The 12,143-nt window shown below is 45.5% G+C and overlaps 1 protein-coding gene across 2 annotated transcripts in view; it reads left to right on the plus strand.

Moving 5' to 3' along the window:
• The first annotated feature begins 488 nt into the window (after positions 1 to 488).
• Positions 489 to 12,143, plus strand: part of LOC132396508 (selenoprotein P-like) — a 31,515-nt gene continuing 19,860 nt past the window's right edge. Inside the window, exons 1-2 of one of the 2 annotated variants that reach the window (XM_059974090.1) lie at positions 489 to 643; positions 3,264 to 3,475. In XM_059974090.1, the coding sequence (XP_059830073.1) occupies positions 3,282 to 3,475 (194 nt within the window). In that variant the 5' untranslated portion in view covers positions 489 to 643; positions 3,264 to 3,281. The remainder of the gene's footprint in view (positions 644 to 3,263; positions 3,476 to 12,143) is intronic. The other variant, XM_059974089.1, reaches the window with a different exon arrangement.

Below are 12,143 nucleotides of genomic sequence, written 5' to 3' on the forward strand. Positions count from 1 at the left end.
AGGGAAGAAGCTGGAAAAGAAGTCCCTTCTTCCTCCCTTTCCAGTCCTGACAAAGGGTCTCGGCCTGAAATGTCTTTTCCCTCTGAATTCCTCTAGTATTTCACATGAATAACAATGCAAATGCTCAGCTTAGCCTTTTGAATCATGAGCATTATTCCAAATTACATCATGCCTAAAGAAGACCTTCACACCCTGCACATGTATCACACATTCAGCCACAGCCTCAGGGCTAGTTACCATGTGTGATTCTGGAAATGTCTCCAGATCCCATGTGATAAAAGGGAGCATTTTTTGCCACAGCTTTAAACCAACTATATTCGGGTAGCCTTCAACAGAAAATCTGTAAATTAACTTTTGTTTTGATGCAAAGTTTGGAGACCTCTGTAGCTACCTGGCTGACAGATTCCTTTTCTTCACTGCAGGGAGACTCAGAATTCCAGAATAAAGAAAAAAGCAGAAACAGGAATTTGGCAAATGAACTTTTTTTTTATTTCTTGATTGACACATCTGAACTTTGAGCCAAATCCTGTGACTGCAAAACGAGAGAGAGAAATCAACAACGGTATAAATAGCCGAGAACATCTGGGATCTGAATAACAAGAGAAAGCAGACCAGTACAGGAAGGAGCAGTGAATAAAAACATGTAAGAATATTATTTTATCATCTTTTTTTCCATCAATTTATCAGGGTAAAAAGGATTTCAGTTTTAAAGATTTGTGAAATTTGTAAATATCAATGATCTCAGGAAAACAAAATTGCCTGAATTTGTTCATGTGCTCAGTTTACTCGGGCAGTGTGTCGTGTTCTTCATTGCAACCACAAGTGTTTTAACCAGTGGGTGACACCTTCTAAGTTCTGGGATAATTTTGATTACTTTTATTGCATTAGTTTTCATTTTCATAAATTGTTTTGCCACACAAAACTAACAGATTTGACCCATGTTAACGTTGTAGTGTTAGATTATGTAGTAATTATTTACTACTGGACAGGTTCTGGATTAAGGGGCAGCTGGGTAAACAGACCTGAAAATCTGGGATTGTTAGAAAAGAGAAGAATTTTACAGTGTTTAAAGTCATCAACAGCAAGGAAAGAAAACAATTTTCCACTGACAGTAGACTTAAAAAAAGTGAGGAAACTGGATAAATACTGTAATTGCAGAAGAAAATATTGCAAAAATGTGGGGGAAGTGCCAGCAGTTTCCTGATTGACTAAATAAACTATTCCTGTGCTGCAGTAGGTTGCAAACCCGTAACAATCTTTGTTGTGCTGCAGCTTCGCATTGCAATACTGCTTGGGCTTATCAGGGCGCTCTCTCACACAGTAATGAGTGACCGTCAGTAAGAGAGGCAACAGGCTGATGCTTAATGTGATACTCAGAACTTTGTTCTTTCTGTACGAGAGCAGTGGAGTATTACATATTGAGGGCACACCTTTCCCATCTCTCAGCCAGCTTTGTCACAGTTAACGCGAGTCTCACCTGTTTCCACACCACTTAATGCACAAAGAATATACAATATTGCTTCGCTTTTCTGACAGACAGTGTTGGTAAGGATATTTTATGCTTGGACGTCAGCCAAATTTGGAATGAAGCAAAAAACTGAATCAGAAGCAGGTTTATTATCACTGACATTTTGTCGTGAAATTGTTTATGCCAGCTACACAGTGCAATACGTAAAAATGTACCACAAGTTTAAATAAGAAATATTTTTTTTAAGTGCAAAAAGAGAGCAAAATAATGAGTTAGTGTTCATGGGTTCATTGCCTGTTGGAAATCTGAGGGCAGAGGAGTAGAAGCTGTTCCTGAATCATTGAGTGCGGTTCTTCAGGCTTGTGTACCTTTTCCCTGATGGGAGCAACGAGAGAAGGCTGAACTAATATCAGGGACGTATTTGGTCCTGTTTAGTAACCAATGACCTTGTTGTCTGAACCAACTATAAATAAATCCAGCTGAACAATGATTAAAATGTGCTGTTGATCAGACAGGAAATGTAGACCAGCTGAGGAACATCTGAGAAGAGACAGGATCAATTCAAGGACTTTTTTTCAAGGTTTGAAAAGGATAATCGGTTTAAGACACTGAGATTCATAACTGGCACCTGATCTCCCTGTTTGACCATTAGATATCAGGAATCCACAACATTTTGATGTAAAGAACACAGAACAGTACAGCCACGGGACTGGCCATTCAGCCTACAATGAACCAAATAAATTAGTAATCGAATGGCTAACTAAACTAACACAATGTCCATATTCCCCCATTTCCCTTATATTCACGTGCCTATCTAAAGATCTTTGAAAAATCCTCAACTTGACACGTCAAAGTCAAGTTTATTGTCATGTGCACGAGTGCAATGAAAAGCTATTTGGATCTCCATCACAGGCACAGAACCTGTGGATGGTGGGGATGTGTCTGGGTGGGTTAGTGGGTGGAGGTGTTGATCAGCCTTACTGCTGGGGGAAAGTCACTGTCTTTGTGCCTAGTGGTCCTTGTGTGTTTGCCATGTACCCTCCTCCCAATGGGAGTGGGTCAAACAGTCCGTGAGCAGGGTGGGTGGGATCCTTCATGATGTTACTGCCCTTTTCCAGCACTCTGCTGTACATGTGGAGTAGTACCACAAAATACAATTCCCAAATGACCAGGAAAGTGCTCAGATTCAGGGAACGGACAGCAGATTCTGCACTCATTCCGACATGGAACAACACAGCATCATTCTCCAGACTGAGAATCGGGGAACCGACAGCAGAGTCTGCACTCATTCCGACATGGAACAACACAGCATCATTCTCCAGACTGAGATTCAGGGAACCGACAGCAGAGTCTGCACTCATACTGACATGGAACAACACAGCATCATTCTCCAGACTGAGAATCGGGGAACCGACAGCAGAGTCTACACTCATTCCGACATGGAACAACAACACAGCATCATTCTCCAGACTGAGAATCGGGGAACCGACAGCAGATTCTGCACTCATACTGACATGGAACAACACAGCATCATTCTCCAGACTGAGCAGTTGCTCCAATGTTATGTGTCAATTAGGGACATGTTGAGAAATTGAGTCCTTTATTGAGAATTGAAGACTGTGTTCCAATCAAAACAGCTCTGATCTATGGAATTTCACTAATTTGAAACCACCCCTCCACCCTCAACAAACTATACCGCAGGTGAACTTTCCGTGAGTCAGGATGAATGTTTAGTTCAGGAGGAATGTCCTGTTGAAGCTGAGACTGAACCTGTACCTCTATGCTTCTGTTTCAGCCAAAGCCCTCTGCATCAATGCAGAAGGGTCTGGGTGTTGCCCTGACTCTCTGCCTGGCCCTAGTGGGGTGGGCAGAGAGTCAGGGACAATGTGAGAAACCATCAGCATGGACTATTGAATCCAAAGACCCCATGAAGGAGTCGATGGGGAAAGTGACAGTGGTGGCATTATTCCAGGCCAGCTGACAGTTCTGTCTGGTACAGGCAGCCAGGTAAGGACTCGGAAGTAAACAGTTGCTCCTAATTATGTTAATAAGGTAAACTATTTTGATAATCACTTGTAGAATCTCAAAGGTTCATTTATTATCAAAGTATATATCCATATACAAATTTAAGTTTCGTCTTCCCCGGATAGCCACGAAACGAAGAACGAACATGGAAGCGGCTCAGAGGGGAACATCAAACCCACCTCTCGCACATTAAAGAACGGCATCCCGATCATCAACCCCAAATCCCTCCTTCCCCTGCACACAATGCAACAAGAATATTGACCCCAAACCCCCTACCCTCGCACAAAACAGAAAGAAACCGGTGAAACACACAGAATATAAAAACCATAAATCTGAGAAAGCCCACAATCCAAAAACACAGAACCATGGTAATATCTTTGCTCATCAACAAAGACAGAGACACCACACGAATGCTGATCTCAATGTTGCTGATGAGACCATGAAGAAATCTTCAGTCGCTGTACATACCTTTTTACGTAGTAAGGGAATTAAGGGTTATGGAGAAAAGGCAGGTAGATGGAGCTGAGTGTATGGACAGATCAGCCATGATCTTACTGAATGGCGGGGCCGGCTCGATGGCCGACTCCTGCTCCTATTCCTTAAGCTCTTATGTTCAGCACAACAGTCAGCTCAGTTTTGCAGGAGCCCACTTCTGAGTGTGTAGCTCTCTCCTGCTTAATTCTAGTTAAAGCTAGAACACAGGCCCTTCAGCCCATGATGTTGTGCTGACCGTTTAACGTACTCTAAGGTCAATCTAACTCTTCCCCTCCAGCATAGCTCTCCATTTTCTTATCTTGCAAGAGTCTCTTAAATGTCCCCAATGTGTCTGGTTCTACTGCCACTTTTAGCAGGGATTCCACACACCCACCAACCACACTCTTTGTAAAACCTACCAATGACATACCACTTTCACCTTTAAATTATAGCTCCTTCCATTTCCACCCCAGGAAAAAGTCTCTGACTAGTCACCTCTCATCCTCCTTTGCTCCAAAGAGAAAATCTATCAAAGTATAAGATTTTGGCTCCCATCCCCTTGGCCAACTGGTTTAAGCCCTCCCCAACAGCTTTAACAAATCTGCCTGCAAAGATAAACATCCCCCTTGAATTCTGGTGCAAAACATCCCTTGTGTATAGTTTATACATTCCCCAAGAACGGTAGTGCTTGGAACTTCGTCCTTTTTGTACCCATCTGAGGAGGGAAGATGACGTGTGGTCCAGGACTTGACATGGAAAATCACTGGGCTTTTCACACCGAATACGAATTGACAAACTTCCATCAAGATTAGAACCACTTTTTAATGATTCTTGTTGTTGGGGGTGGAATTAATTCAGACAAAACCTGTCATGAAATGCTTCAATATAATGGTAGATTTATTTTTTGTATTTTAACCATATATTTTATTGTTCATTATGAATTTGTTTTATTATTGTTACTGCAGAGTATAGGAGTTTACATTTTTTTACTCACCATCTAATTTAGGGGCTGCCTAAAGAGGAGTAATAGAACTGAACCGGGTAAATGTCCATGTCAGCAAGACTGTAATACAGCAGTGTCGCCACTGGAGGTCCCCCTAGCTGCCAGCAGACACACTGCCCCCTACTGGCAGGATAGCAGAGCTGCTCATTCCAGTTTTTCACACAGTTGAACAACTTGACAGTTTAATCATTGCCCTTTGAGAACCTGAGACAGTTCACACTGGGAGTGAGACTGTTCACACTGAGAGTGAGACTGCTCACACTGAGAGTGAGACTGTTCACACTGAGAGTGAGACAGTTCACTCTGAGTGAGACAGTTCACACTGAGAGTGAGACAGTTCACTGAGAGTGAGACTGTTCACTGAGAGTGAGACTGTTCACACTGAGAGTGAGACAGTTCACTCTGAGAGTGAGACAGTTCACTCTGAGAGTGAGACAGTTCACTCTGAGAGTGAGACTGTTCACACTGAGAGTGAGACTGTTCACACTGAGAGTGAGACTGCTCACACTGAGAGTGAGACTGTTCACACTGAGAGTGAGACAGTTCACTCTGAGAGTGAGACTGTTCACTGAGAGTGAGACTGTTCACTCTGAGAGTGAGACTGTTCACTGAGAGTGAGACAGTTCACTCTGAGAGTGAGACTGTTCACTGAGAGTGAGACAGTTCACTCTGAGAGTGAGTCTGTTCACTGAGAGTGAGACTGTTCACTCTGAGAGTGAGACAGTTCACACTGAGAGTGAGACAGTTCACTCTGAGAGTGAGACTGTTCACTGAGAGTGAGACTGTTCACTCTGAGAGTGAGACAGTTCACACTGAGAGTGAGACTGTTCACACTGAGAGTGAGACAGTTCACACTGAGAGTGAGACTGTTCACACTGAGAGTGAGACTGTTCACTCTGAGAGTGAGACTGCTCACACTGAGAGTGAGACTGTTCACACTGAGACTGTGAGACTGTTCACACTGAGACTGTGAGACTGTTCACACTGAGACTGTGAGACTATTCACACTGAGACTGCGAGACTGTTCACACTGAGAGTGAGACTGTTCACACTGAGACTGTGAGACTGTTCACACTGAGACTGTGAGACTATTCACACTGAGACTGCGAGACTGTTCACACTGAGACTGCGAGACTGTTCACACTGAGAGTGAGACTGCTCACACTGAGAGTGAGACTGTTCACACTGAGACTGTGAGACTGTTCACACTGAGACTGTGAGACTGTTCACACTGAGACTGTGAGACTGTTCACACTGAGACTGAGACTGTTCACACTGAGAGTGAGAATGTTCACACTGAGAGTGAGAATGTTCACACTGAGACTGTGAGACTGTTCACACTGAGACTGTGAGACTGTTCACACTGAGACTGTGAGACTGTTCACACTGAGACTGTGAGACTGTTCACACTGAGACTGTGAGAATGTTCACACTGAGACTGAGACTGTTCACACTGAGAGTGAGAATGTTCACACTAAGAGTGAGAATGTTCACACTGAGACTGTGAGACTGTTCACACTGAGACTGTGAGACTGTTCACACTGAGACTGTGAGACTGTTCACACTGAGACTGTGAGACTGTTCACACTGAGACTGTGAGACTGTTCACACTGAGACTGTGAGACTGTTCACACTGAGACTGTGAGACTGTTCACACTGAGAGTGAGACTGTTCACACTGAGACTGTGAGACTGTTCACACTGAGACTGTGAGACTGTTCACACTGAGAGTGAGACTGTTCACACTGAGACTGTGAGACTGTTCACACTGAGACTGTGAGACTGTTCACACTGAGACTGTGAGACTGTTCACACTGAGACTGTGAGACTGTTCACACTGAGAGTGAGACTGTTCACACTGAGACTGTGAGACTGTTCACACTGAGACTGTGAGACTGTTCACATTGAGACTGTGAGACTGTTCACACTGAGACTGTGAGACTGTTCACACTGAGACTGTGAGACTGTTCACACTGAGAGTGAGACTGTGAGACTGTTCACACTGAGAGTGAGACTGTGAGACTGTTCACACTGAGAGTGAGACTGTTCACACTGAGACTGTTCACACTGAGACTGTGAGACTGTTCACACTGAGAGTGAGACTGTTCACACTGAGACTGTGAGACTGTTCACACTGAGACTGTGAGACTGTTCACACTGAGACTGTGAGACTGTTCACACTGAGAGTGAGACTGTTCACACTGAGACTGTGAGACTGTTCACACTGAGACTGTTCACACTGAGACTGTGAGACTGTTCACACTGAGACTGTGAGACTGCTCACACTGAGAGTGAGAGATTGTTCACACTGAGAGTGAGACTGTTCACACTGAGACTGTGAGACTGTTCACACTGAGACTGTGAGACTGTGAGACTGTTCACACTGAGACTGTGAGACTGTGAGACTGTTCACACTGAGACTGTGAGACTGTTCACACTGAGACTGTGAGACTGTTCACACTGAGACTGTGAGACTGTTCACACTGAGAGTGAGACTGTTCACACTGAGACTGTGAGACTGTTCACACTGAGACTGTGAGACTGTTCACACTGAGAGTGAGACTGTGAGACTGTTCACACTGAGACTGTGAGACTGTTCACACTGAGAGTGAGACTGTGAGACTGTTCACACTGAGAGTGAGACTGTGAGACTGTTCACACTGAGAGTGAGACTGTTCACACTGAGACTGTGAGACTGTTCACACTGAGACTGTGAGACTGTGAGACTGTTCACACTGAGACTGTGAGACTGTTCACACTGAGACTGTGAGACTGTTCACACTGAGACTGTGAGACTGTTCACACTGAGAGTGAGACTGTGAGACTGTTCACACTGAGACTGTGAGACTGTTCACACTGAGAGTGAGACTGTGAGACTGTTCACACTGAGAGTGAGACTGTGAGACTGTTCACACTGAGAGTGAGACTGTTCACACTGAGACTGTGAGACTGTTCACACTGAGACTGTGAGACTGTTCACACTGAGACTGTGAGACTGTTCACACTGAGACTGTGAGACTGTTCACACTGAGACTGTGAGACTGTTCACACTGAGACTGTGAGACTGTTCACACTGAGAGTGAGACTGCTCACACTGAGAGTGAGACTGTTCACACTGAGTCTGTGAGACTGTTCACACTGAGACTGTGAGACTGTTCACACTGAGAGTGAGACTGTTCACACTGAGACTGTGAGACTGTTCACACTGAGACTGCGAGAATGTTCACACTGAGAGTGAGACTGTTCACACTGAGACTGTGAGACTGTTCACACTGAGAGTGAGACTGTTCACACTGAGACTGTGAGACTGTTCACACTGAGAGTGAGACTGTTCACACTGAGACTGTGAGACTGTTCACACTGAGACTGTGAGACTGTTCACACTGAGACTGTGAGACTGTTCACACTGAGACTGTGAGACTGTTCACACTGAGAGTGAGACTGTTCACACTGACTGTGAGACTGTTCACACTGAGACTGTGAGACTGTTCACACTGAGACTGTGAGACTGTTCACACTGAGACTGTGAGACTGTTCACACTGAGACTGTGAGACTGTTCACACTGAGACTGTGAGACTGTTCACATTGAGACTGTGAGAATGTTCACACTGAGACTGTGAGACTGTTCACACTGAGACTGTGAGACTGTTCACACTGAGAGTGAGACTGTTCACACTGAGAGTGAGACTGTTCACACTGAGACTGTGAGACTGTTCACACTGAGAGTGAGACTGTTCACACTGAGACTGTGAGACTGTTCACACTGAGACTGTGAGACTGTTCACACTGAGACTGTGAGACTGTTCACACTGAGACTGTGAGACTGTTCACACTGAGAGTGAGACTGTTCACACTGAGACTGCGAGACTGTTCACACTGAGACAGCGAGACTGTTCACACTGAGACTGTGAGACTGTTCACACTGAGACTGTGAGACTGTTCACACTGACAGTGAGACTGTTCACACTGAGACTGTGAGACTGTTCACACTGAGACTGTGAGACTGTTCACACTGAGACTGTGAGACTGTTCACATTGAGACTGTGAGACTGTTCACACTGAGAGTGAGACTGTTCACACTGAGACTGTTCACACTGACTGTGAGACTGTTCACTGAGACTGTGAGACTGTTCACACTGAGACTGTGAGACTGTTCACACTGAGACTGTGAGACTGTTCACACTGAGAGTGAGACTGTGAGACTGTTCACACTGAGACTGTGAGACTGTTCACACTGAGAGTGAGACTGTTCAAACTGAGACTGTGAGACTGTTCACACTGAGAGTGAGACTGTTCACACTGAGACTGTGAGACTGTTCACACTGAGACTGTGAGACTGTTCGCACTGAGAGTGAGACTGTTCACACTGAGACTGTGAGACTGTTCACACTGAGAGTGAGACTGTTCACACTGAGACTGTGAGACTGTTCAAACTGAGACTGTGAGACTGTTCGCACTGAGAGTGAGACTGTTCACACTGAGACTGTGAGACTGTTCACACTGAGACTGCGAGACTGTTCACACTGAGTCTGTGAGACTGTTCACACTGAGACTGTGAGACTGTTCACACTGAGAGTGAGACTGTTCACACTGAGACTGTGAGACTGTTCGCACTGAGAGTGAGACTGTTCGCACTGAGACTGTGAGACTGTTCACACTGAGACTGTGAGACTGTTCACACTGAGAGTGAGACTGTTCACACTGAGACTGTGAGACTGTTCACACTGAGACTGTGAGACTGTTCGCACTGAGAGTGAGACTGTGAGACTGTTCACATTGAGACTGTGAGACTGTTCACACTGAGACTGTGAGACTGTTCGCACTGAGAGTGAGACTGTTCACACTGAGACTGTGAGACTGTTCACACTGAGACTGTGAGACTATTCACACTGAGACTGTGAGACTATTCACACTGAGACTGTGAGACTGTTCGCACTGAGAGTGAGACTGTTCACACTGAGACTGTGAGACTGTTCACACTGAGACTGTGAGACTATTCACACTGAGACTGTGAGACTGTTCACACTGAGACTGTGAGACTATTCACACTGAGACTGTGAGACTGTTCACACTGAGAGTGAGACTGTTCACACTGAGACTGTGAGACTGTTCACACTGAGAGTGAGACTGTTCACACTGAGACTGTGAGAATGTTCACACTGAGACTGTGAGACTGTTCGCACTGAGAGTGAGACTGTGAGACTGTTCGCACTGAGACTGTGAGACTGTTCGCACTGAGAGTGAGACTGTTCACACTGAGACTGTGAGACTGTTCACACTGAGAGTGAGACTGTGAGACAGTTCACACTGAGACTGTGAGACTGTTCACACTGAGACTGCGAGACTGTTCACACTGAGTCTGTGAGACTGTTCACACTGAGACTGTGAGACTGTTCGCACTGAGAGTGAGACTGTTCACACTGAGACTGTGAGACTGTTCACACTGAGACTGCGAGACTGTTCACACTGAGTCTGTGAGACTGTTCACACTGAGACTGTGAGACTGTTCGCACTGAGAGTGAGACTGTTCACACTGAGACTGTGAGACTGTTCACACTGAGACTGTTCACACTGACTGTGAGACTGTTCACACTGAGACTGTGAGACTGTTCACACTGACTGTGAGACTGTTCACACTGAGACTGTGAGACTGTTCACACTGAGTCTGTGAGACTGTTCACACTGAGACTGTTCACACTGACTGTGAGACTGTGAGACTGTTCACACTGAGACTGTTCACACTGAGACTGTGAGACTGTTCACACTGAGACTGTGAGACTGTTCACACTGAGACTGTGAGACTGTTCACACTGAGACTGTGAGACTGTTCACACTGAGACTGTTCACACTGACTGTGAGACTGTGAGACTGTTCACACTGAGACTGTTCACACTGAGACTGTGAGACTGTTCACACTGAGACTGTGAGACTGTTCACACTGAGACTGTGAGACTGTTCACACTGAGAGTGAGACTGTGAGACTGTTCACACTGAGACTGTGAGACTGTTCACACTGAGACTGTGAGACTGTTCACACTGAGAGTGAGACTGTGAGACTGTTCACACTGAGACTGTGAGACTGTTCACACTGAGACTGCGAGACTGTTCACACTGAGACTGTGAGACTGTTCGCACTGAGACTGTGAGACTGTTCACACTGACTGTGAGACTGTTCAAACTGAGAGTGAGACTGTTCACACTGACTGTGAGACTGTTCAAACTGAGAGTGAGACTGTTCACACTGAGACTGTGAGACTGTTCACACTGAGAGTGAGACTGTTCACACTGAGACTGTGAGACTGTTCGCACTGAGAGTGAGACTGTTCACACTGAGACTGTGAGACTGTTCGCACTAAGAGTGAGACTGTTCACACTGAGACTGTGAGACTGTTCACATTGAGAGTGAGACTGTGAGACTGTTCACACTGAGACTGTGAGACTGTTCACACTGAGACAGCGATAATGTTCGCACTGAGAGTGAGACTGTTCACACTGAGACTGTGAGACTGTTCACACTGAGACTGTGAGACTGTTCACATTGAGACTGTGAGACTGTTCACACTGAGACTGTGAGACTGTTCACACTGAGACTGTTCACACTGAGACTGTGAGACTGTTCACACTGAGACTGTGAGACTGTTCACACTGAGACTGTGAGACTATTCACACTGAGACTGTGAGACTGTTCGCACTGAGACTGTGAGCCTGTTCACACTGAGACTGTGAGACTGTTCACACTGAGAGTGAGACTGTTCACACTGAGACTGTTCACACTGACTGTGAGACTGTTCACACTGAGACTGTGAGACTGTTCACACTGAGACTGTGAGACTGTTCACACTGAGACTGTGAGACTGTTCACACTGAGACTGTTCACACTGACTGTGAGACTGTTCACACTGAGACTGTGAGACTGTTCACACTGAGACTGTGAGACTGTTCACACTGAGACTGCGAGACTGTTCACACTGAGACTGTGAGACTGTTCGCACTGAGAGTGAGAGTGTTCACACTGAGACTGTGAGACTGTTCACACTGAGACTGCGAGACTGTTCACACTGAGAGTGAGACTGTGAGACTGTTCACACTGAGACTGTGAGACTGTTCACACTGAGACTGTGAGACTGTTCACACTGAGACTGTGAGACTGTTCACACTGAGACTGCGAGACTG

Source organism: Hypanus sabinus, chromosome 7, assembly GCF_030144855.1.
Source record: "Hypanus sabinus isolate sHypSab1 chromosome 7, sHypSab1.hap1, whole genome shotgun sequence".
Classification (NCBI taxonomy): domain Eukaryota; kingdom Metazoa; phylum Chordata; class Chondrichthyes; order Myliobatiformes; family Dasyatidae; genus Hypanus; species Hypanus sabinus.